This window comes from Dendrobates tinctorius, unplaced genomic scaffold (assembly GCF_039654945.1).
Source record: "Dendrobates tinctorius isolate UK_male_01 unplaced genomic scaffold, ASM3965494v1 ptg000151l, whole genome shotgun sequence".
NCBI lineage: Eukaryota > Metazoa > Chordata > Amphibia > Anura > Dendrobatidae > Dendrobates > Dendrobates tinctorius.
The window spans coordinates 9,235,266-9,262,306 of NW_027361818.1; the positions used below are offsets into that span (position 1 = coordinate 9,235,266).

General features: G+C 46.3%; 2 protein-coding genes across 7 annotated transcripts in view; both read right to left on the bottom strand.

The window, feature by feature from the left end:
* Positions 1 to 27,041, bottom strand: part of PLD2 (phospholipase D2) — an 86,658-nt gene that overhangs the window by 31,919 nt on the left and 27,698 nt on the right. For 4 of the 6 annotated variants that reach the window (XM_073547094.1, XM_073547095.1, XM_073547092.1 and 1 more), the window contains exons 2-9: positions 10,453 to 10,573; positions 7,884 to 8,014; positions 5,791 to 5,942; positions 5,438 to 5,537; positions 4,512 to 4,577; positions 4,078 to 4,136; positions 3,518 to 3,610; positions 951 to 1,103 (exon numbers count right to left, since the gene is read on the bottom strand). In XM_073547094.1, the coding sequence (XP_073403195.1) occupies positions 951 to 1,103; positions 3,518 to 3,610; positions 4,078 to 4,136; positions 4,512 to 4,577; positions 5,438 to 5,537; positions 5,791 to 5,942; positions 7,884 to 8,014; positions 10,453 to 10,561 (863 nt within the window). In that variant the 5' untranslated portion in view covers positions 10,562 to 10,573. Of the gene's footprint in view, positions 1 to 830; positions 861 to 950; positions 1,104 to 3,517; positions 3,611 to 4,077; positions 4,137 to 4,511; positions 4,578 to 5,437; positions 5,538 to 5,790; positions 5,943 to 7,883; positions 8,015 to 10,452; positions 10,574 to 27,041 lie in introns of all 6 variants that reach the window. The other 2 variants (XM_073547096.1, XM_073547097.1) reach the window with 2 other exon arrangements.
* On the bottom strand, positions 19,726 to 25,487 carry LOC141050235 (uncharacterized). Its single transcript, XM_073547098.1, has 2 exons — positions 20,116 to 25,487; positions 19,726 to 20,026 (listed from the first exon to the last, which is right to left on the bottom strand). Exon 1 carries the CDS (start codon positions 22,489 to 22,491, stop codon positions 20,845 to 20,847), a length of 1,647 nt encoding a protein of 548 aa, XP_073403199.1. The 5' UTR covers positions 22,492 to 25,487; the 3' UTR covers positions 19,726 to 20,026; positions 20,116 to 20,844.

The window sequence follows — 27,041 nt, forward strand, 5'->3', positions numbered from 1 at the left end:
AGTTCTAGACTTCATGCAAATCCCTTACTTGAAAGGACTGGTCACTGGCAATAAATAAGTCATTTTTTCACCTGGTGTAATTGCCGCTGTTCTCCTGAATCCGGCGCAATTTTTATTTTATTTCTGCGCCTCTTCGATCCCGAGATATGGCCCTATCTTCCCTATATATATATATAAATCTAGTCTTGTTAACCAAGAGGGTGTGGTCCTCAGGATGACACCCACAAAAGAGCTGAACACGCCCATTTGAATAACAAAACCTGACTTAAGCACAGGGAAGGAGGAACCATATCTCCGGAGCGGAGAGGAGCAAGAACGCAGCAAAAACTACACCGATTCAGGAGAACAGCGGCATTTATACCACGTAAAAAATATATATATTTATAGAAAGTGACAGATTCTCTCTCTGCACAAATACATTGTAACAAAGTCACAGTTGTGAGAGCGAGACGTCAGTAGAAAGCAATTCATTGACAGCAAGCAGAGATCATGAATAGTGATGTCATAGATGTGAAGCCGGGAAATGTTTGATGTCCCTCGGTGATTTCATTAGTTGGGTCTGTGGACTACTGGCCGTGAACCCAGTACACCTCAGATAGTTCTCAATGCTGACCCCGTACCTCAGATAGTTCTCAATGCTGACCCCGTACCTCAGATAGTTCTCAATGCTGACCCCGTACCTCAGATAGTTCTCAATGCTGACCCCGTACGTCAGATAGTTCTCAATGCTGACCCTGTACGTCAGATAGTTCTCAATGCTGACCCCGTACGTCAGATAGTTCTCGATGCTGACCCTATACGCCAGATAGTTCTCGATGCTGACCCCGTACCTCAGATAGTTCTCGATGCTGACCCCGTACCTCAGATAGTTCTCAATGCTGACCCCGTACCTCAGATAGTTCTCAATGCTGACCCCGTACCTCAGATAGTTCTCAATGCTGACCCCGTACCTCAGATAGTTCTCAATGCTGACCCCGTACTTCGTCTCTGTCGTTTTTTTGCCAACTTCAGTTTTAAATTGAGGATCAAAGAGCAAAACAAAAGAGATTTCTCCAGAATCTGGTTTTAAGTAGAGAAGGAAGGAGTCTTTAACCACGACCCACCTGGAGAAGACACCAAGGGGATGGTCAACTCAGCACGAGAGAAGCAAAGTAATACTACATAATGTAAGAAATGTATACTGATGCCATATAATATGGAAGTATTGTGACACCATATAAAATAGGAGTATAGTAATGCCATATAAAATGCCATATAATATAGAGTGTAGTGATACCATATAATATCGAGTATAATAATACCCTATAATATAGGAGCATAGTAATGCCATATAAGAGTATAGTAATGCCATAAAATATAGGAGTATAGCAATACTGTAAATTATAGGCGTACAGTAATAACAAAATATAGGAATGTGTGGTACTGATACGGCACACACACCAGCGCCTGGGAATTAGCGGTACTGTTAGCGCTGTTCCCGAGTGTCCGGTGCTGAAGACCACTTTCAACATTCTCCCCTGCACGTGCTGAGTCACCAGGGGAGAATGTTGAGTGTTCTATTAAACTGATAACAGTGAGAGCAGGCGGTGGATGATGGGAGTATTCATCAGCTGCCGCCTGCGCTATAAGTAAATACATCAAAAATCCGGAATGGGTTCCCCTGTACTTTTGATTACCAGCCAGGCAAAAACTGAGAGCTGGAAGCTGCAACCATCAGCTGTCAGCAAGGCTGGTTATCCAGAATAGAGGGGTCCCCATGCAATTTTATTAAATTTAAATATTTAAAAAAAAAAAAAAAATGATGTGGGGTCCCCCAACATTTTTGACAACAAGCCTTGCTAAAGCAGACAATTCTGGCACTTATCCCGGCTCTTCCCACTTGCCCTGTAGCGGTGGCAGGTGGAGTAATATTTGTGGGGTTGATATCACCTTTGTATTGTCCGGTGACATCAAGCTCATGGCTTAGTAATGGAGAAGCGTCTAGGAGACACCAATCCATTATTAATCCTATAGTTGTATTATAAATAACCACAGCCAGAATCAAGGCCTTTATTTGAAATAAGACTAAAGACAGTTTTCCCTTTTTATTTCACAATAATAAACACAGTTATACTCACCTAACGCCCATTCCATTGAAGCAAACATCTCCTGTAATAAAAACAAAAATAAAAACAACCATATCCATCACCTGTCTGTCGTTCTGTCCTACGCCGTAATCCATGTCTGGGGATTAACAGTGTTCAACCTGAACGATACCAAGATGTGACCGTCCAGGCTGAGAACCGCAGCCTCAGTGACTAGCGGTGACGTCATCGAGGCTACTTCCGGGTCACTGAGGCTGCGTTCCCAGCCGGGCTGAACTGCAGTGACCTCAGCACCGTGGGAAAAAGTCACTGAATTCATCGCTGTTCAGCTCAGTGACTTCACCACAGATCACAGTGAGAAGGCGAATGATTTAGTGGAATTAGGCGTCATACTCACCTAACTGTGTTTGTTTTTTATAAATAAAAATGGAAAACTGTGGTTTGGTTTTATTTCTAATAAAGGACTTTATTCACCATATAACTATAGGATTAGTAATGGATAGGTGTCTTTTTTTTTTTAACCAGACGCCTCTCCATTACTAATCCGTGGGCTTGAGGTCACTTGACAATACAAAGGTGACATCAACCCCACTTGCCACCGCCACGTGGCAGGTGGGAAGAGCCAGGCAAAGCACCAGAATTAATCGCATCTAATAGATGTGCCTTTTCTGGGCAGCTGCAAGCTACATTTTTTTAGGGGGATGGCCCCTTACCAGTCTGAGAACACCAGCCCCCAACTGTCTGCTTTAGCAAGGCTTGCTGTCAAAAATGGGGGGGGGAACCCACGCCATTTTTAAAAAAATGTATTTAAATTAAAAAAAAAACAAAAACGAATGGGGACTCTTCCATTCTTGATAACCAGCCTTGCTGAAGCTGACAGCTGAGGGTTGGAACCGTGAGCTGTAAGTTTTGCCTGGCTGGTTATTAAAAAAAACAAAAAAAAAAAAAACAGGGGAACCCACTCAGTTTTCTTTTATTTATTTACTTATAGTGCAGGTGACAGCTGATGAATACTCCTATTAGCCGGCGCCTGTTCTTACTGTTATCAGTTGAATAAAACTCCCGCAATTGTTCCCTGCTCGCCGGCAGAGCACGGGAGAATGATGAGAGCGGTCTTTAGCACCCAGTGCCGGGGAACAGCGCTAACAGTACAGCTGCTTCCCAGGAGCTGGTACGTGTCACACTGGTAACACACGGATGTCCTTCGTGTGTCATATGTGTGCGGGACATATTGCGGCCCGTGATGCAGTTAAAAAAACGGACATGTCAGCATATTTTGCCCACAGACACACAGTCCGAGGAAACACACACTGACATGTGCACAGACCCATTCACTTGTATATAAAGGGTCTCTGGTACATGCGAGAACTGTCACCACATGTATCGGACACTGAAGTGTGAAAGAGGATTAATATAGAGCATGTAGCTTTCACCTTTTTGACCACCGGTAACAGATTTGGTGATGGCCGAAGCAATTGAGACCTTGAATTCGATGACCCCCCGATCTCTTCAGTATAAAACCCTCTCTGAAAGAGAAAGTTAAGTGACAAAAGTAGTGGAGGTCCCGGCACTGACTTATGGGCAGCCCCACGGAATTCCTCCGGTACGGGGGGGGGGGGGGGGGAGGGAGGGGAGACAAGATAATGACACCAAAACCATTCAGGGTACAGACACTCAGGGACAGGATAATGACACTGACAGGATACAGGACAATGACACTTGGGGGATGGGATAGTGACAGTGACACTCTGGGTACAGACGTAACATAATGATGCCGACATTCATAATGATACCCTGGGTACAGAACAATGACCCTATTGTCACAGATACTTGGAAAATGGGATAGTGACAGTTAGGGCACAAAACAATGACACTCGGGATGTAGACAATCAGGACGGGATAATGACGCCGACACTGGGAGTACAGGATAAGGTTACTGTCATTCAGGTACAGGATAATGGCACTCGGCACGGGCGATACACTGAACACTCACAGTCCTTTGCTTCCCAGGTCTGAGATGAAGGAGAGCTGACTGACCTCCAGGAACTCCATCTGGAAGAGAACAGTGTGAATATGAAGACGTCCGTCCTGATGGCCAGACACCTAACAGTGACCTCATACAGACACTGGAGGGTGGAGATCTGGCCATACACAGTGACAGCTGCACTACGCGACCCCCTGCCCGCCGGGGCGAGACCGACCCCCTACTCTGTGGCAGTTTCTGGGATAAGGTGTGTCGGGCCGGTGCTCAGCAGTGAGAAGAGCTTCAGTTAATGTGCGGCCCCGAGTCATCTCCATCAGGAGAAGTGTATGAGGTGGTCCGGAGCCCCTGTCCCAACACTGCTCCACTGCAGTGTGACGACATTGTATATAAGGCAGGCCCGTCATCAGTATACAACAGCAGCGCTTCCCCCAGCCGTCTCTCACCATGGCGTGGTAGTTTCGGTAGAAGGACTTGGCCAGGAGCACATTGAGGTATTCAGCCAGATATTTCTAGAAGAAAACACAAATGAGACCCTCAGAGTAGAGAACAGTCCAGACTGTCCATAAATAGCATCGTATCTAAGCCTGTGTGATACTGTTCTCCTGAGCTGTGTATCTAAGCCTGTGTGATACTGTTCTCCTGAGCCGTGCATCTAATCTTTATTTTTTAATAATCTTTATTTTTATATAGCGCTAACATATTCCGCAGCGCTTTACAGTTTGCACACATTTTCATCACTGTCCCCAATGGGGCTCACAATCTAAATTCCCTATCAGTATGTTTTTGGAGTGTGGGAGGAAACCGGAGTACCTGGAGGAAACCCACGCAAACATGGGGAGAACATACAAACTCCTTGCAGATGTTGTGCTTCGTGGGATTCGAACCCAGAACCACTGAGCCACCGTGCTGACTATCCCGTGTGATACTGTACCCCTGAGCCGTGCATCTAATCCCGTGTGGTACTGTACCCGAGCCATGCATCTAATTACGTGTGATACTTTACCCCTGAGCTGTGTATCTAATCCCGTGTGATACAGTATGCCTGAACTTTGCACCTATTCCCATGTGATACTGTGCATCTAATCCCATGTGATACTGTACCCGAGCTGTGTATCTAATCCCGTGTGATACTGTATCCCTGAGCTGTGTATCTAATCCCGTGTAATACAGTACTCCTGAGCTGTGCATCTAATCCCGTGTCATACTGTACTCCTAAGCTGTGCATCTAATCCCGTGCCATACTGTATTCCTAAGCTGTGCATCTAATCCTGTGTCGTACTGTACTCCTGAGCTGTGTATCTAATCCTATCCTGGGTAATACCATCTGCTGAGCTGTATATCTAAGCCCTTTGGTAGGTTACATACCGACCTGCTTACTTGAGGTCCGCCGTGAGGACTCCCCGGAGGCGTGGGGCAGAGAGGGCATTTCCTCGGAGGTGGTTTCAGCTCGGGACCTCGTCACAGAAAACCTGGCAGTGGGATTATAGATAAGAGCCTCAGATGTATGGACCACTGCATCTAAGACACTTAGATACACGGAGATGAGAGGTGTATCTCCTGAGGTGGAGCTACACAATGTTGGTGAGACCCGGATGTGACAGAGACTCATTGATGGGACACAACCTTTGAGCTCCTCAAAGACCACAAGATCCCGCCCCTGAGGAGCCATCACCCATACCTCAACTCAACCCCTGCCCTCATTTGGGCACCACCTCTACTTACCGAGATAGCGGGTTTAGGGGCAGGAGGGAGACAAATATCTTGTGCCTAAGGAGATCGCGGTGCAGCTCCTGGAAATGTTTGTACTTCTTCTTGATCGTCCATTGGAAAGGCCCGTGCGTGAGACATATGGAATATAAAGTGCTGGTCCGAACCTGAAATGTACAAGAAGGTGGGGCATTACATCACCAGAAAAGCCTGTATAAGTAGTGCAGGTTCGATCCTGAAATGTACAAGAGGGTGGGGCATTACATCACCAGAAACACCTGTAAAATAAAGTGCAGGACTGGACCTGAGAACACCGTCATGAATAGGATCTAACTGGCAGCGCAGAGAATAAGGGGGCCACGAGCGCAGAGAATAAGGGGGCCACGAGCGCAGAGAATAAGGGGGCCACGAGCGCGGAGAATAAGGGGGCCACGAGCGCGGAGAATAAGGGGGCCACGAGCGCGGAGAATAAGGGGGCCACGAGCGCGGAGAATAAGGGGGCCACGAGCGCGGAGAATAAGGGGGCCCGAGCGCGGAGAATAAGGGGGCCCGAGCGCGGAGAATAAGGGGGCCACGAGCGCGGAGAATAAGGGGGCCCGAGCGCGGAGAATAAGGGGGCACGAGCGCGGAGACTAAGGGGGCACGAGCGCGGAGACTAAGGGGGCACGAGCGCGGAGACTAAGGGGGCCACGAGCGCGGAGAATAAGGGGGCCACGAGCGCGGAGAATAAGGGGGCCACGAGCGCGGAGAATAAGGGGGCCACGAGCGCGGAGAATAAGGGGGCCACGAGCGCGGAGAATAAGGGGGCCACGAGCACGGAGAATAAGGGGGCCACGAGCGCGGAGAATAAGGGGGCCACGAGCGCGGAGAATAAGGGGGCCACGAGCGCGGAGAATAAGGGGGCCACGAGCGCGGAGAGTAAGGAGGCCACGAGCGCGGAGAATAAGGGGGCCACGAGCGCGGAGAATAAGGGGGCACGAGCACGGAGAATAAGAGGGCATGAGCGCGGAGACTAAGGGAGCACGAGCGCGGAGAATAAGGGGGCACGAGCGCAGAGAATAAGGGGGCCACGAGCGCGGAGAATAAGGGGGCACGAGCACGGAGAATAAGAGGGCACGAGCGCGGAGACTAAGGGAGCACGAGCGCGGAGAATAAGGGGGCACGAGCGCAGAGAATAAGGGGGCAGTTTTTCAATAAAAGTGTAAAAACTTATGGAATGTTTTATAATTGTCCGTCAATAAAAATACCCAAACCAGCAAAATGTGAAAACCAAGGCTTGTGTCAGTCTCCAAAAGTTTTGGCTGCTCCTGTCCACTGGCGGGAGGAGCAGCATTCTTCTATCTAATGTTCCCCAGAAGAAATCTGTTGTTACATAACAGCAATGACTTATTTTTTAGTAAACATCGCCGAATGAGGCTCTTGTTTTCTTCTGAGTTGCAGCTTTCCTTTTCGTGGCTATCAGGCTATGTGCCCACGTAGCATTTTTCAAGCGATTTTTTCCTGAGCAGAAACGCATGCGCTTTTTGACGCGATTGTCAAGCGTTTTCCCATGCGTTTTTGCCCATATAATTGATGGAATGCGGAATCGCAGGCAAAATTAATGAACATGCTGCGTTTTTTACCGCTAAGCGATACCGCAGCGGTAAAAAACGCACCACTGGCACAACATGTGCATTTTCTATTACAAATCCATGGAAAGCTTTTTTTTAAGCGTTTCCGCGGCAGAATCGCGCGTTTAAAAACACCGCGGAAACGCTTAAAAAACGCTTCGTGGGCACACAGCCTTATTCCTATATAAATCTTTCATTTACACTAACTTTTTTTTTGAATATTTGGACTGAAACATTAAGAGGGGTTGTAGTATTATAATAAAATAAAAAATCCAACAAGCTGTGTTTTCCTCTCCCTCCCCTGGTCCAGCACTAAATCTCCAAGCTGCTCATAGTGTCTGTAGGGGTAGGTGACTCATAGCTCCTCCCATCTATCACCCTGCAGGGAGTGGAGTCTCATAGCTCCTCCCACCTGTATCACCCTGCAGGAGGTGGAGCCTAATAGCTCCTCCTATCACGGAGACTCCGCCCATTTCTTGCTAAGCTCTGCTCTCCTACCTTGGTGCCACTGGTGTAGCGCTCAGTCTGTAATATATTTGCAGTCACGGGGACGCCTTTCAGGAATACAGACCCCTGGTGTTTCAGTGGTTTGAGACAATAGACATTGAGGAACGAGCTGAACTGAGATCCTGTAGAGAGAGAAGAAATATTAGAAAACAGTATCACCATGTAAAATGCAGAAATCTGGCGGCCTTCACTGGTGCTAGCTGTAGCAGCAGGGGAGACATAAAACAGGTCTGTGCATCAGGAAGAGGCAGCCTAATGTATAGCAGATAAACATCCTGAGCTCACTAAAGGTCCCGTTACATTTAGTGATGCACCAGTGATCCCGACAATAATGCGACCCGGTCAGGATCGCTGGTGCATCGCTAAATGGTCGCTAGTGAGCTGCCAAACAGGCAGATCTCACCAGCGATGCAGCAGCGGTCGGCGGTCGATACTTAACTGTCACACGCAGCGAGGGTGACGTCTTCCGCCCGCGTCCATGGAGTCGCTCGTCGGCGCCAGCAAGAAGCCGACGACCAGAACGATATCGCGCGATCAGCGAAATCCAGCAGGGGGCCGGTCGGAGGTGAGTATCACATGTAGCGAGATCGCTACCGATATCGCTGTTGCGTCACAAAATCGGTGACGCTTTAGCGATATCGCTAGTGATCTCGCTATGTGTGAAGGGGGCTTAAGGGTTAGGCGGCATGGTCTCCCAGAGAGAAGATAAGGCTGAATACATTAGTTATAGAAGAATCTGGTTGAAGGAAAATGGTCGACAATACACTATTCACCTGTCCTGTAGTCAGTCTCTTCTCAGACTGAAATGGCTGGTAACAGGGAACAACAGAGATGACTTGCATGGGAAATTGAGAGAAGTCCCCCTGCAAGATGTATCCCTTTAAGGCAGGGGTGGGGAACCTCCAGCCCACAAAGTACTTTTCTCAGACCCCTGACAAATTCCCAGAGAACACAATGCTTGGGCCGTAGATTACATTACGCAGGCCAACTTTGTCGTTTTTTGTGGGCGGAGTCAGCGCACTCTGTGCTCCAGTCCGACCAACGACAACAGCAGGGACAGCCCTGGCGCCTTCAGTCATGTACATGTCCCAGCATCTCCCACGTGACGTAGATGCAGCAGCCCCGGCGTCTCCCACGTGACGTAGATGCAGCAGCCCCGGGGTCTCCCACGTGACGTAGATGCAGCAGCCCCGGGGTCTCCCACGTGACGTAGATGCAGCAGCCCCGGGGTCTCCCACGTGACGTAGATGCAGCAGCCCCGGGGTCTCCCACGTGACGTAGATGCAGCAGCCCCGGGGTCTCGCACGTGACGTAGATGCAGCAGCCCCGGGGTCTCCAACGTGACGTAGATGCAGCAGCCTCGGTGTCTCCCACGTGATGTACATACAGCAGCCTCGGTGTCTCTCATGTGATGTACATACAGCAGCCTCGGTGTCTCCCAGTTGATGTACATACAGCAGCGTCGGAGTCTCTCATGTGATGTACATACAGCAGCCTCGGTGTCTCCCAGTTGATGTACATACAGCAGCCTTGGTGTCTCTCATGTGATGTATATACAGCAGCGTCGGAGTCTCTCATGTGATGTACATACAGCAGCCTCGGTGTCTCCTATGTGATGTACATACAGCAGTCTCAGCGTCTCCCATGTGATGTATATACAGCAGCTTCGGCGCCTCTCATGTGATGTATATACAGCAGCCTCAGTGTCTCCCATTTGATGTACATACAGCAGTCTTGGTGTCTCCTATGTGATGTACATACAGCAGTCTCAGCGTCTCCCATGTGATGTATATCTCTCTCTGCTTGACTTCTATAAATATGATGCAAGAAGTGATGATTTCCTATAGTGAGGAGATCTGCAGTGTAATATACATCTGTGTTCAAAACCTACTGCTGCTTTAAGGAGTGAAGGACACAAACGCTATGCAAAATAAGATTAATCATAAACCGTAGGGCGCTGACCACCATGTAATGTTTCACCCGGGATGTCCTTTTCCCCTGATTAGCGGAGGAGCTCGTCATTTCTCAGGCACGGCTTATGGGATAAATCTCTGAGGAGATCAGGCCGACGTCAGCATTTCTGAAGAATTCCTTGTGAAGCAGAGTAAAATGAAGCCAGCTGCACTGGTAGTGAGCATGGGCCGTCATGTGGATGCATCCAGAGTCCCATGTATAATAAACACAGAAGGTAAGGTGGAAGCACAGGTAGAGCAGGGGCGCTGCAGGAAAGCCTTAGACCCCATGACAAAATTGAATGCCCCCTTTAGAGTAGGGTTTACATGTCTCCCTCCACCCCTAAATGGTTAGACTGGAATTTAGGAATCCTCACCATTCCCAAAAGTTGTGCAACTGCACCTAAGAGAAGGAGTCTGTATACAGGCGGGGGTGACCAGGTGACTAAACCACTCAGCTTTAATACTTTTATCTTCAGGAAGTACAGCTCTGGAGAACAAACTGCTGCCCTTACAAGACAAAGTCAGAGAAGAGTATTCTGAAGCACACAGAAGGTTTAGGATTTGGGCAGAGGCCCTTTAGGAGTGGTTTTAATGGTGTGGAGTACCTTCTTCATCTTCCCGTATAGAGTCCAGCTCATCGACATCTAAGTCTAGGGCTGCAGTGTCCAGATGTTGGGGCAGGAAGCAGCCATCGGGCGATTCTGGAGTCTGCATATTAAGAGGCACCTGAAAGGATAAAAGTGGGAATATATTAGGGATTGGACGCACTCAGATCCGAAAGAGAAATCTCCAATTGTTAAAAAAAAAAAAAATTATGAAAAATCTCCACTACCTACAACCACCACCGGGGGAGCTCACGGATTTTGTCAGCTTGTCTCCACTTAAATACTGTGAGCTCCCCCTGGTGGTGGCTGCAGGCATCTGGATATGTAACAGATGTCATCTGCACAGACTCGTGGAGGGGAACGTCCACTAGTGTTTAATAACGTGGGAAAGCAGGGCAATGCTAATTCTTATTTTAACGTTTCGGGGACTTGAACGTGAGATGGTTCCGCGAGGAATAGTTACACCAAGCAGAGAGCAGGGGCTCGGGGATTCTGAGCTTACTGGAAGAGACAAAAAAAAAAAAAAATGCTGGCTGCGTCTGCCTGGAAAACAGTGGAGAAAACATTTATATCAAAGTGATTACACAATGGGGCACAGCCAAGATGTGGCGTCCCGGCCAACCCTGCCAGCGGCACAGAGACCCCCGAGCCGTGGGCACCGCCTAATAACGACAGGGCGCTGGAGGCCTCATGTAACCCCTAATGGACAACTCCCCCCATCATCTGACAATACATACTCTCGGAGAATACTAATGAGGGAAGACAAAACCTCAGCCAAAAAGTCTTATGTAACGTCACCTCGCTGCCAAGAAAGCTCAGCCCGAGAGCTGAGACGTGCCGGAGAGGAATTACTGAGCTACTGAGGCATATATTACACCAGAACACATGGGCACTACAACCGCACCATATACACTCCTCTTATACCAGGCTATACCACCTGTACATATATAATTAGATACAGGAGATTCCCGGGTTATACCAGCTGTACATATATAATTATATACAGGAGATGCCCAGGTTATACCAGCTGTACATATATAATTATATACAGGAGATGCCCAGGTTATACCAGCTGTACATATATAATTATATACAGCAGATGCCCAGGTTATGCCAGCTGTACATATATAATTATATACAGGAGATGCCCAGGTTATACCAGCTGTACATATATAATTATATACAGGAGATGCCCAGGTTATACCACCTGTACATATATAATTAGATACAGGAGATTCCCGGGTTATACCAGCTGTACATATATAATTATATACAGGAGATGCCCAGGTTATACCAGCTGTACATATATAATTATATACAGGAGATGCCCAGGTTATGCCAGCTGTACATATATAATTATATACAGGAGATGCCCAGGTTATACCAGCTGTACATATATAATTATATACAGCAGATGCCCAGGTTATTCCAGCTGTACATATATAATTATATATAGGAGATGCCCAGGTTATGCACATATATAATTATATACAGGAGATGCCCAGGTTATACCAGCTGTACATATATAATTATGTACAGGAGATGCCCAGGTTATACCAGCTGTACATATATAATTATATACAGGAGATGCCCAGGTTATACCAGCTGTACATAAATAATTATATACAGGAGATGCCCAGGTTATACCAGCTGTACATATATAATTATATACAGGAGATGCCCAGGTTATACCAGCTGTACATATATAATTATATATAGGAGATGCCCAGGTTATGCCAGCTGTACATATATAATTATATACAGGAGATGCCCAGGTTATACCAGCTGTACATATATAATTATATACAGGAGATGCCCAAGTTATACCAGCTGTACATATATAATTATATACAGGAGATGCCCAGGTTATGCCAGCTGTACATATATAATTATATACAGGAGATGCCCAGGTTATACCAGCTGTACATATATAATTATATACAGCAGATGCCCAGGTTATTCCAGCTGTACATATATAATTATATACAGGAGATGCCCAGGTAATACCAGCTGTACATATATAATTATATACAGGAGATGCCCAGGTTATACCAGCTGTACATATATAATTATATACAGGAGATGCCCAGGTTATACCAGCTGTACATATATAATTATGTACAGGAGATGCCCAGGTTATACCAGCTGTACATATATAATTATATACAGGAGATACCCAGGTTATACCAGCTGTACATATATAATTATATACAGGAGATGCCCAGGTTATACCAGCTGTACATATATAATTATATACAGGAGATGCCCAGGTTATACCAGCTGTACATATATAATTATATACAGGAGATACCCAGGTTATACCAGCTGTACATATATAATTATATACAGGAGATACCCAGGTTATACCAGCTGTACATATATAATTATATACAGGAGATGCCCAGGTTATACCAGCTGTACATATATAATTATATATAGGAGATGCCCAGGTTATACCAGCTGTACATATATAATTATATATAGGAGATGCCCAGGTTATACCAGCTGTACAAAAAAAAAAAAAAAAAAATGTATACACGAATGTCCATGTAATAGCAGGTCCTGGCTGTCCAGATGGGCACAAGGGCCAAGGGTGTTGGGGCAGAAGACATGTGAGGAATGGATGCAGGACACAGACAGTAGACCATTGACAGAGGTACTGGAAGCTACAGTTAGACAGGAGACATCCTGATGACAAGCTGAAGAAGTAATGAAAGCTGCAGACAGACCGGAGACAGGTAGCAGAGGTACTGGAAGCTGCAGGCAGAACTGAGACGTCCTGAAGACTATGAACAGGTAGCCGAGATACTAGAAGCTGCAGGAAGACCAGAGACATCCAGGATAGAGCAGACAGGTAGCCGAGATATTGGAAGCCAAAGGCAGACTGGGGACGTCTTGGAGACCGTGGACAGGAACTGTGCACACAGACTAAAAAAGTCTTAACATCAATACTCGGATGTGTGTCTTGGGAGGCCTTATTAAAGACTAAAAAGATCAACACATGGGCGCACACCAAGCTACTTGCAAAGCCCAACATGGAGCACAAGAAAGTTTAGCAGACAAGGTGTGAGGAGCACAGTCCGGACCCTGGAAAGGTGTGCAACACTGACAGATCTCGCATTCAAGGCTCCTCTTGGCAAGAACAGACATCTTTTTCTCCGTCGCCCTCACCTGTGTAAACACTGACACAATACACCGCCGGGTCCTGGCCGATCTCACTGTGATGCAAATATCACGTTACATAGCACTCGGAACGATGATTTTAAGAAGCAGACGCAGGACGGGCTCCAGCAGGCAGCTATCGCCCGCCCTCCAACCTGTGAAACGATCGCAGCCAGGGGTCTACACATGACCATATCCAGATGCCAGGACCATGGGCGCTTACCAGTTTTATATTACATGACAGAATACACAACTGTATAGAAATTCTGCATTATGGACTAAAAGATACAAAACAAAATAAAAAATAAGTGCACCCCCTCATCTCGGCCAGTGAAAAACGAAAATCCTTATGTTATTGAATACAACATCACAGACACAAAACAAACAAAAAAAAAAAAAAAAAAAGATTGTAAGATAAATGGATTGCAATCATTCATATCTACAACTCTTAAAAAGCAAACATACGGTTATACAGAGAAAAACTAAAAAATTAAAATCGACTACAGCAGGAAGGGGTTAATAGGGTTCACTCAAAAGAGGATGAGCTCTGAAATACCCCAATACCCCATCGTGATTTACTTCAGCAGTCCCATGAAATATGCAGCAGTGAGCATACATAGTCACTGAGCATGCTCGCGATTTGTAGATAGCTCAGTACTCAGATGCACAGCAAGTCGCCTCCCAGGCTGAGAATAGGCGATAACTTGCTGACATAGGACAAATTCTTTAAGGATTAAAAGGTCATATTATAATATAAATATACATACACACAGTCATGGCCGAAAGTGTTGGCACACTTGAAATTGTGCCAGAAAATTTAGCATTTCTCCCAGAAAATTATTGCAATTACACGTTTATTTCCTTTGTGCGTATGGGAACACAAAAAAACTGAAAAAAGGCAAATTCGACATAATTTCATAACAACCCCCAAAAATAGGTCAGACAAAAATTGTTGGCACCTTTCCAAAATTGTGGGTAAACAACTTTGTTTCAAACAAGTGATGCTTGTTCACACTCACCTGTGGCAAGTAACAGGAGTGGGTAATATGAAAAAGCACACCTGACACCAGATAAAAAGGGGAGAAGTTAATTCAATCTTTGCATTGTGTGTCTGTGTGCTACACTAAGCATGGAGAACAGAAAGAGGACAAGAAAAGAACTGTCTGAGGAAATGAGAACCAACCTTTTTGAACAATAGCAAGAATTTCAAGGTTACAAGTCCAACTCCAGAGATTTTGATGTCCCTTTGTCCATGGTGCACAACAAAAAACAAAATAGTTTACAACCCATAGCACTGCAGCTAATTTCTCTGGAATCTAGACAACTAAGAAAAATTGATGAAAAGGTTGTAACACAGGATGATCCACATGGTTGATAAGCAGCCCCAATCAAGTTCCAAAGAAATCCAAGATGTCCTGCAGGCTCAGGGTGCTTCAGAGTCAGCACAAACTATCCATCCACTTGTGAATAAAATGAAAACGTATGGCAGGAGACTACAGAGGATCCACTGCTGACACAGAGACATAAAAAAACGTACATGAGTAAATCAAAAATCCTTCTGGGAAAGAGTCTTATTGACTGATGAGAACAAGATAGAGCTTTTTGGTAAAGCACATCAATCAACTATTTATCAAAAAATGGAAAGAGGCCTACAAAGAAAAGAACACAACACCTACAGTAAGATATGGTGGAGGGTCAAAGATTTTTTGGGGGTTGTTTTGCTGCTTCTGGCACTGGAGGCCTTGACTGTGTGCAAGGCATGATGAAATCTGAAGATTACCAAAGAATTTTGGATCGCAGGGTATTGCCCAGTGTCCGAAAGCTGGATTTGTGTCCTAGGTCTTCCAGCAGAACAATACTTCAAGAAGCACTCGGAAATGGAAGGAAACAAAGAGATGGAGAACTGTTAAGTGGCAGCAATGAGTCCAGGTCTAAATCCCATTGATCACCTGGTCTCTCCCATTATTGGGGTTGTGTGTGAAATTATGTCAAATTTGACTTTTTTTCTGCTTTGTGTTGTTTCAATACACAAAAGGAAATGTGTATAACAAAAAAAAATGGAATAACAGTAATTTTCTGGGAGAAATACTTCATTTTCTGGAAAAATATAAGTAGTGCCAACACTGTCAGGCATGACTTTTTTTTTTTTTTTTAATTGTAGACTAGTTCTTGAGAACTAGCATTAATCTACACCTCGTCACACCCTGACAATTAGTAAACGTACCGCCCTGCTCAGCCCAGCAAAACAAGTCAAAAAACAGATTAAAATTAACCCTATAAAACACGATTTAAATAACGTTTCGGCAATCATATACAGCGGGTGGGTGCAACGCATATTTATACGATTCAACGCAAAGCTCTGAGCAGTGACATTCAGGGAGAATTTCTCTAAAATATCTCAAAATTAACATTTTTTTATTTTAGATGGAGGCAAACCTGGATCTGATGCACACTCCCAATTCTCAGGCTCTGCATTTTTGAACAGTATTCATTCTGCCAGAACTATAGGAGCTGGACCATCCTCTCTCACCTCACAGCATGCAATTTCTGCTCTGAACTTTAAACCCCTCTGGCGCCTGGTGGCTATGCTGCAGTCAAGCCTATCCTCACCATCAGAGGTTCTAGTGAAGACCAGGAAGCCACTTAGTCATGCCTCTCTGGGCTAATCCTGGCCAGTGGCGCAGTGGGTCCACATTCACCATTCTGTGGTTAAATGCCTCACCTTGTCCTTGGCATCAAGCAGTTTGATGGTCCATAAAGATCACAGAACCAAGTTTTTCCATGCCAAAGTCTGATGTCCAATGGCTTAATACTTCATCCTGGTAAAAAAAAAAAATCCCTGGCATCCAGTGGTTTCAGGACAAGCCTGGTATTTTTTGATGCCCCAAACCAGTCCAATGACTGAAGGCCCAGCCTGTGACTGGCATCTAGTGGTCTTGATTCTGTCTTCGGTATCCAGTGGGGCAGTGATCCAAACTTCAATTTTTAAGACCCAGAACTGGCTTTTGACCCCAGGACCCGAGGCGTTGGATACTCAGCTGGAAAGCATGTGACTTGGGCACACTGGAAACCACAGGGCCAGGAGGACAGACCAGAGGCAAATGGAAAGTCCAAAGCAACACAGGAGAACGCAGAGGGACCACAGGGGTTTTTTCATGGAAGGATGTCCAATATTTGTTATGGTAGCAGTGACCAATGTGTTAAACCAGAATGAAGAGAATTACCTCTTCATATTGTGCTCAGTAGGTATGGACAGAGACATCACATTTAAGTGACAGATTAAAATGGCTCGGACTGGCCCATAGGAGAGCTGGAGAATTACCCGGTGGGCCCCAATGCAGTAGTGAACTTCTCACATGAGCTGCAGATGAAAGCTGTATCTCATTCATTTTACAAAATTTTCCAGTTTGTTATAAAGAAGCAAAGGTGACTTTATGTACGAGGGTCCGGTAATATCGCACGTAGCTGAACACTGAGGCACCAGTATCAATGTTGCTGTTGGGCCCTAGTCCGACAACGCTCTGAGGGAAGTTCCAGAATCAGTGACTCTTTACACCGGGCACGGACATCTTTGGGCAGATTTACAAACGGAAACATGCAATAGTAAATAAGCAATAATCAATCTCTCAGGTCAAAAAGTCACAGTCTGGTGGAGTATTGTCAGCAGGTCTGTACAGCTGCATCTAAGCAGGTGGTGGACACTTCTAGAGAACATCCTCCAGAGAACAGACTGCAATAAAGACCCCTACCGAGAACAGACTGGCAGAACATACAGCCAGAAATATGCACACTCATATACTCGCTGGGACAAGTTATTTGTGCAGAACACAAAAATACATTCTGACACGCTGCCGAGGACCTACAGATTGTACACGTCCAGTCACCAACCCTATGAAGAACATCTACGGGAAGTCTCACCCTCCCTGTGGATACATCATACACCCTGAGCACTTACAGGTCCACAATCAACCATATACTGAAGAAACAGGCCTTCATTCAGAGCGCGAGTGCTCCCGCACAGTGGATGCCAGCATGCGGACTCCCGCATAGACTACACGACCATAAAGAATGTACATGAGCTTAGTATACGGTGGGGAAAAGAAGTGTTTGATACGCTGCCGATTAGGGAAGTTTTCCCACCTACAAAGAATGGAGACATCTGTAATTTTTATCATAAGTACACTTCACCTGTGAGAGACAGAATCTAACAATAAAGTCCAGAAAAATCACATTGTATGATTTTTACATATTTCATGCAATAAAATGCAAATTAAGTATTTGATCACCTATCAACCCGGAAGAATTCTGGCTCTCACAGACCTGTTAGTTTTTCTTTAAGAAGCCTCCTACTCCGCACTCATTACCTGGATTAATTGCACCTGTTTGACCTCGTTACCTGTATAAAAGACATTTCTACACCGGCGATTGTCTAAACGCTGTGTCTAACATTATGTCCTCACTATATCTGAAACTGAACCTGTCAAAGACTGAACTCCTGGTGTTTCCTCCCGCTACTAATGCACCTATACCCGACATTGCCATTTCTGTGTGTGGTTCCACTATTACTCCCCAGCAACAGGCCCGCTGTCTTGGGACCATACTTGATTCCAAGCTTTCCTTTGCCCCTCACATCCGATCACTGGCTCGCTCTTGTCATCTGCACCTCGAAAACATTTCGAGAATTCAACCTTTTATTACTTTTAACTCTGCAAAAACTCTTACTGTTTCTCTTATTCATTCTCATCTCGACTATTGTAACTCTCTTCTAATCGGTCTCCCTCTTACCAAACTCTCCCCTCTCCAATCTGTCCTGAATGCTGCAGCCAGGATCATATTCCTCGCCAATCGTTACACCGATGCCTCTACCTTGTGCCAGTCCTTACACTGGCTACCCATCCACTCCAGAATCCAGTATAAACTTATTACCCTCACCCACAAAGCCCTCCATGGCTCAGCACCACCCTACATCTCCTCCCTTGTTTCAGTATACCACCCTACCCGCGCCCTCCGTTCTGCTGATGACCTGAGGTTAGCATCCTCAATCAAAATCTCCCACTCCCGTCTCCAAGACTTTACATGTGCTGCGCCAATTCTTTGGAATGTACTTCCCAGGTTAATACGATTAGTCCCCAATCCCCACAATTTTAAGCGTGCCCTGAAAACGCATTTATTCAGACTGGCCTATCGCCTCAACACATTAACCTAATCTATCTCTGGGTGGCAGAGCCAAAAGTTTTACCATAACCAGGTTCCCGGCATCATGTTCCCACATGCTTTATGCATTCATTAGCCCTTTGTGTCTGTACTGTCACACACTTAACATTATGGCTGGTCCATACAATCAGAGCAACTGTTACCACCCACCTCTCATGTCTACCTCTTTCCTCATAGACTGTAAGCTTGCGAGCAGGGCCCTCACTCCTCTTGGTATCTGTTATGATCTATGTGATTATTGTTATGCTATGTAATGTCTATTGTCTGTACAAATCCCCTCCGAAATGTAAAGTGCTGCGGAATATGTCGGCGATATAGAAATAATATTAATATTATTATAAGTACCGCAAGACTTTGGCCAACAACCTCCTTCCCCTCAGTAAGAGCACTGGACGTGGCTCTGTCTTCCAGCATGACAAAGACTCGAAACACAGCCAGGGGCAACTAAGGAGCGGCTCCGTAAGAAGCATTTCAAGGTCCTGGAGTGGCCTAGCCAGTCTCCAGACCTAAACCCAATAGAACATCTTTGGAGGGAGCCGAAACTCAATGTTACCCAGGGACAGCTGCAAAACCTGTAAGATCAGGAGATCTGTGTGGAGGAGGGGGCCAAAATCCCTGCTGCAGTGTGTGCAAACCTGGCCAAGAACTACAGGAAACATCTGACCAATAAATTACAAACAAAGGTTTCCGGACCAAATATTAAGTTCTGTTTTTCTATTGTAGCAAATACTTATTTCATCCAATACGAAGAAAATTAATTATGCAACAATCCTACAATGTGATCTTCTGGATTTGTTGTTAGATTCTGTTTCTCACAGGTGAAGTGTACCTACGATAATTACAGATCTCTCCATTCTTTGTAGGTGGGAAAACTTACAATATCGGCAGAGGATCAAATACTTATTTCCCCACTGTACATGTAATTCAGACAATAGAACACCTCGGAGAATAAGAAGCAAGAAAATAATGATACACTGAGAAACAGGAAACCGTAGCGGATGATTCACACGATTCAGGGGAATTTTATGTTCATTTTTTATTTTAATGGTCACTGTAATTATTCACAGAAACTTGGAATACATCCATAGTAACAGCGACAATAATAAACTGGGTAATGCAACTTATCAGACAAATCTGCTTCTTTCCCCACTTATGAGCCGCTTCTTCCTCTCCCTCAGCCTCCTGAAGTCATCATTCACTGTGGGAAAACATGCTAAAATCAAAAGCTGATTACCAGCTAACTTGGGTGGAGAAGAGTGGGAGACAAATGAAAACCGGATTACTTACCGGTAATACTCTTTTGTAGAGCCCACGACAGCACCCACTGAGAGAGGGGATCCGCCCCCGGAACAGGAAACCTACAGAGAGATAAATGGGGCGGTCCCCCGCACTCCCTCAGTTTGTGTTACCGAGAACAACGGAGGAACCGCCATACATGTTTTAGTCAAACTGTCTGGGCGATTCATCTATCTTACCCCTATGCAGCTTTAAGCATACTAAGTTTAATCACATATCTAACTTAAATCATAATCTCCACCACCAAGGAGACCCATGTGTGCAAAATTAATACGGGAGGGAAGTGAGCGGGTGCTGTCGTGGACTCTACAAAAGAGTATTACCGGTAAGTAATCCGGTTTTTCCTCTTCGCCACGACAGCACCCACTGAGAGATTTTCAGAGATAATCACTTGGGCGGGCACACCGTGTTAAGGATTGATCTCCCAAAAGTTAGATCCTCGGTAGAGGACAAATCTAGTCTATAGTGACTATAAAAGGTAGATGGAGAAGACCAGGTTGCAGCCTTACATATTTGTTCAATTGGGACGTTCGCCCTCTCGGCCCAGGAGGATGATATGGCTCTAGTGGAGTGCGCCTTAATCCCCAATGGAGGGTCTTCTCCCTTTGCCAAATATGCCATCGTGATCGCATCTCTAATCCACCTGGATATCGTGCTCGTTGTAACTGCAGACCCCTTTCTGCTGCCCTGGAAGGAGACAAAAAGAGACCTACTCTGCCTTCAGGGACTGGTCCTATCTAGATAGGCTAGCACGGCTCTCTTCACATCTAAGGTGTGATATTTCTCCTCGTCCTGTGTTGACGGGTTCTCATAGAATGAAGGTAGACATATCTCTTGAGATCTATGAAATTTAGTTGCCCGTTTGGGCAGGTAGGACGGGTCCGTCTTTAAAATCAGACTGTCCCGTGTTATAATTAGGAACGGAGGGTCTACTGATAGAGCGTGAAGATCACTCACCCTCCTGGCCGATACTAAGGCCACTAGCATAGCCGTTTTCAATGAGAGGCACTTTACTGAAGCTGAGCTTATGGGCTCAAATGGTGCCTGGGTGAAGGCCTCCAGAACTAGAGTAAGGTTCCACGCTGGTAGCCGAGGCGTATGCACCGGTTCTGCCCGTTGACAGGCCGAGATAAACCGAGTCACCCATCTATTTGCTGCCACGTTATAGTTAAACAGGGCTCCTAGGGCTGATACGTGGACCTTTAGAGTGCTCACTGAGAGTCTCAATTCTCGGCCTTTTTGTAGAAACTCTAGAATGGCCGTAATGGGTACTTCACCGGCTAGTTTTGTTGGGTGAAAGGCCAGGAACTTTTTCCACACTTTAGCATATATTTTTGTTGTGGACTCCTTCCTACTTTGTAGCAGGGTATTGATTAGGTTCTTTGAGAAACCCTTCTGCCTCAGTAGCTCCCTTTCAAATTCCAGGCCGCTAGGTGCAGGGCTTTGGCCTGTGGATGGTAGCAGGGTCCCTGCGAGAGAAGATTCTGGTGCAGCGGCAGGATCCACGGGTCGGTTACTGACATGGCTCTTAGCCATGAAAATCACAGTCTTTTTGGCCAAAACAGGGCTATCAAGATGACCCTCGCCCTCTCCTGTCTTATTTTCCTGACTACTGTTGGTAGTAGCACCATTGGAGGGAAGGCATAGGCTAGTTGGAATGCCCAGGGTGCTTGGAGGGCATCTAGAATATCCGGGTTGTCCGACCTGTAGAGTGAAGCAAACCTTTTTACGCGCCTGTTGGCTCTGGTTGCGAATAGGTCTATCTCTGGTCTGCCCCATGCTGACGCTATCATTTCGAAGACGAGTCTGCTGAGGACCCATTCGCCCTGGTATAGGGCCTGGCGACTGAGATAGTCTGCTTGGGAGTTGTCTACTCCTCTTATATGGAGAGCTGACAAGGAGAGAAGATGGACCTCGGCCATCTCTAGGATCTTTCCCGCGATAGACATCAGTGGCATTGACCGCGTGCCTCCTTGCCGGTTTATATAGGCCACTGCGGTGGTATTGTCTGTCTAGATCTTTACGTGGGTGCCCCTTAACTGCGGGAGAAAGTGAGATATCGCATAAAAAAATCGCTGTTAGCTCCTTTACATTAGAGGAGGCCTCTATTTCATCCTCACGCCACCAGCCTTGTACCATGTGCTCCTCTAGATGGGCTCCCCAACCTAAGGGGCTGGCATCCGTGGTGAGTATTTTGGAGGGAGTCACCCACCACTGTACTCCCTTCGCTAGATTGGAAGGATTTAACCACCATTTTAGGGATTCAACCACCTCGGGCGAGAGGGACATCTTCCCTTCCAGCCGCCCCTGCAGTCTGTCTCCTGCAGAATAGCCCACTGCAGTTCTCTGGAGTGGAACTGAGCCCATTGCACTGCTGGGATGCACGATATCAGAGACCCCAGCAAGGACATACCCTGTCTCAATGATATTACGGGTCTTCCTTTAGTATTCTGTATCTTATCGATTATGGCCATTACCTTGGCGTTCGGCAGAAAGCACTCCTCAGTTACGGAGTCCACTTGCAGGCCCAAAAACCTCTGACAGGTCACTGGCTCTAGTCTAGACTTCTCCCAGTTAATTAGCCAACCCAGTGTTTGTAGGGATGAGATAATCCTAGCTATTCTCGCTTCACACTGTGAAACAGAATTCCCCACTATGAGTAGGTCGTCTAAGTAAGGGACAACTAGGGTGTCATTCAGCCTTACATACGACATTACTTCCAGCATCAATTTTGTAAATACCCGAGGAGCCATGGATAGCCCGAATGGCATTGCCGCAAACTGGAAATGCTGAATCCGACCTTTGAACCAGACTGCTACCCGCAGGAACCTCTGGTGCCCTCGATATATGGGGAGATGGTAGTAGGCGTCCTTTAGGTCCAAGACTGCCATATAACACCTGGGAAACAAAAGCTTTATTGCAGACTTAATCGACTCCATTTTAAACGACCTCAGTCTTAGGAAGGTATTAAGTTTCTTTAAATTTATTATAGTCCTGTAAGAGCCAACTGGTTTTGGGACTAAAAATAGAGGAGAATAAAAGCCCATCCCCATTTCATCATCTGGGACGTCTACTAGGACCTGCTTAGTTAGCAGTACTGCAATCTCCATCTCCAGCGCTTCCTGCTGTGCCAAGGACTTCATGGAAGTCAATAGGAAGGAGTTCGGTGGATACCGAACAAATTCTAATTTCAGGCCTGATGACAGGATATTCAAGGCCCATGGATTTGATGTCACTTTTTCCCATTGGCGGCTAAATTGTAATAGCCTGCCACCTACCGGTATAATGATTTTATCGGGATCTGTCTCCCCTGAAGGGACGCTTCCCGAAAAGGTTGCCCCTTTGTTTGGGGTCCTTATTTCCCCAGCGGTCCTGGGGTCTAAAGTCTTTCTTTTTACCAAACGGCGGCTTCCTGTAGGCCCTCCTGTTGAATGGAACATACGGGTTAGGGAAACCCTTCTTCCTCTCCCCCGCTTTTGTCAAAATCTCACCCAGTTCCGTGCCAAACAAGTACTTACCCTGGCAGGGTATAGCACACAGTCTAGTTTTTGTTTGTGTGTCTCCTTTCCACCCCTTCAACCATAAGGCTCCTCTGCCTGCATTGGTCAGTCCTGCCGCTCTAGCCGAGAACCGGAGAGAGTCCGCGGAGGAGTCGGAGAGGAAGGCCGCTGCTCCCTTAATGAGGGGCATAGAGGAAAGGAGTCTATTCCTAGCTACTCCATTCTTAATATTGTCCTCTAAGTCATTCAGCCACACCAATAATGATCTTGCCGTACATGTGGCTGCTATTGCGGGCTTAAAGGCTGCCGTACATGCCTCCCAAGATCTCTTAAGAAATGTATCAGTTTTCCGATCCAAGGAATCAGCCAAGGTTGCCGAATCCTCTACCGGCAGAGAGGATCTACGAGAGGTAGAGGCCACTGCCGCATCCACCTTGGGGGCTCTTGACCAGGCTATTAACTTTACTCCTCATCGTCAAAGAGGTACTTACGCTTTGACGTTAAGGGGAGGAAGGTTCTTTGACCTTGTTTTTCCCACTCCCTTTTAACTAGCTCTTTAACAGCTGGTACCACTGGGAAAGCCTGGACCTTTCTACGGGAAATGCCTGCAAACATTATGTCCTGTGGGGTCTTGGGGTCCTTACTTTCTGGCAACCCCATGGTATTTCAGACAGACTTCACTAAATTACTGACACTGTCCGTGGGGAAGCACGTTTGGTCCTCATCCTCTGAGCAAATGTATTCCTGGGATTTGTCGGAATCTAGTTCCCCGGTCTCAGATGGCAATTTTGACGCCAGCGAGGCTACTCCTCCTGGCGAACATATTTCTCTTGCGGAGGAGTGACCCCCCAAAACTACTGGAACCGCCTAAGGCCCGTAGCTCCTCTCTTATAATTGCCCGGATATCCTCCTTCTTTCGTGAGGACTCCTCCTGTAAGGCCTCCTCAATACATGATTGGCATAATCTCTTAGGGTGGCCGTCTGGGAGGGGCTGAGAACATAAGGCACACTCTCTATGTTTCGCCTTCTCCGTTCTTTTAGCCTAAAGGGGGTATGGACCAGAAAGAGAAGGCCATCAATTACACATTCTGACCAAAAAACACTCACCCGTGAGTTTCGTCAGTAAACTACCGGCTGCGGGGTCCGCGACCCAGGCTGAGGCGAGGCATGGGATGACTTCTTCTCTTTGCGTTTTTTCTCCAAGGGCTCATCTTGCCTGGAAGGTCCACTAGATTCCTTCCTGGAGCTGCCACTTTTCCTGGTGCTACCACTTCTTCTTGTAGCACTGCTCTGTCTACTGCCATGTGGGGATTGCACTGGCTGACCTAACGGGAGCGAAGCTGGGTCATCTAAGGACGACATGAAACACTTAGCTAACCTAAATGTATTCAAGTCTCCAGGTCCAGATGAATTACACCCCAGAGTACTGAAGGAGATAGCAGAAGAAATTTTTGAACCCCTCTCCATAATCTTTGAAAATTCTTGGAGAACAGGAGAAGTGCCAGAAGACTGGAGAAGAGCAAATGTTGTTCCTATCTTCAAAAAGGGGAAGAAGGTGGACCCAGGCAACTATAGGCCGGTGAGTCTGACTTCTATACCAGGAAAGATCTTTGAACAAATTATTAAACAACATGTATGTCAATACCTGAATAAGAATGAAGTGATTAAACAGAGTCAGCATGGGTTTGTAACTAATAAGTCATGTCAGACTAATTTAATTTCCTTCTATGATGGTATTACTGATTGGGTGGATCAAGGAAATGCTGTAGATATAGTATATCTTGACTTCAGCAAAGCATTTGACAAAGTCTCTCATACAATCCTTATTGAAAAAATGACTAAGTATGGAATGGACAAGGCAACTGTTAGGTGGATTCATAACTGGCTTAGTGATCGGACCCAAAGAGTGGTCGTAAATGGCTGCACATCCAGTTGGAAGAATGTCTCAAGTGGGGTACCACAGGGCTCTGTCCTGGGCCCTGTATTGTTCAACATCTTTATCAACGATTTAGATGAAGGAATTGAGGGTAAACTGATTAAATTTGCTGATGACACAAAGCTAGGAGGGATAGCTAATACTAGAAAAGAGAGAGAGAGGATTCAAAAAGATTTAAATAAACTGGAGAAGTGGGCAGCAACTAACAGAATGGTTTTTAACAGGGAGAAATGCAAAGTACTACATCTGGGCAATAAAAATGAAAAAAGCATATATAGAATGGGAGGAATAGGGCTAAGTGACAGCACATGTGAAAAAGACTTGGGTATACTAATAGATCACAGACTGAATATGAGTCAACAGTGTGATGCAGCAGCAAAAAAGGCAAATGCAATTCTAGGATGTATTAACAGAAGCATACAGTCTAGATCACGTGAAGTAATTATTTCCCTCTACTCCTCTTTGGTCAGACCTCATCTGGAATATTGTGTCCAATTTTGGGCACCACATTTTAAAAAAGACATCAACAAACTGGAGCAAGTTCAGAAAAGAGCGACCAGAATGGTGACTGGTCTGCAAACCCTGTCTTATGAGGAAAGGTTGCAGGATTTGGGAATGTTTAGTTTGCAAAAGAGAAGACTGAGAGGAGACTTAATAGCTGTCTACAAATATCTAAAGGGCTGTCACATTGTAGAAGGATCAACTTTATTCTCATTTGCACAAGGAAAGACTAGAAGCAATGGGATGAAGCTGAATGGGAGGAGACACAGATTAGATATTAGAAAAAACTTTTTGACAGTTAGAGTGATCAATGAGTGGAACAGGCTGCCACGAGAAGTGGTGAGTTCTCCTTCAATGGAAGTCTTCAAACAGAGGCTGGACAGACATCTAACTGGGATGATTTAGCGAATCCTGCTTTGAGCAGGGGGTTGGACCAGATGGCCCAGGAGGTCCCTTCCAACTCTACGATTCTATGATTCTATGACTGCGCACCCCCGCAGCGTTTGTGGCTTCTTTTTATAGCCGCTGCTATAGCTGCTCCTCTTCCTCTCTTTTTTTTTTTTTTTGCGCTTCTGCGCATGCGCGGGCGTTCTCCCGCGATCTTTGCCTCCTGTCTGACCCCGGAAGTTCTCTCCACTTCCGGGTTGCCTCTGCTGGGGAAGCGCTCGCTCACAGCAGAGCACTGATGCGGCGGCTGTCCCGCTGTGCCTCCCAGGTATCTGCACCCTGCCACCACACACGGGGTCCTTCTCCCCTCCACAGGTATGACCCCCGGAAGCGCTGCCCAGCACAAACGCTCGAGCCCTTTGCTGGGGGGGGGGGGGGGGGGGGGCACCGCTGAAATTGCCCGGCCGGTTTACCTGTAATGCGCCCCCCCAGGGGGGGGGGATTTCACCGTCCTCCCCAGTGAGCCTTGGCACCAATCTCACCTCCGGCCTCACCGCATCACCAGCTCTAGGGGGGGGGGGGGATATACCTCT

What these genes read in the sequence shown, in the direction of transcription:
- LOC141050235 (XM_073547098.1), bottom strand. Translation starts at nt 22,491, where the DNA reads ATGGGCTCAGTTCCACTCCAGAGAACTGCAGTGGGCTATTCTGCAGGA.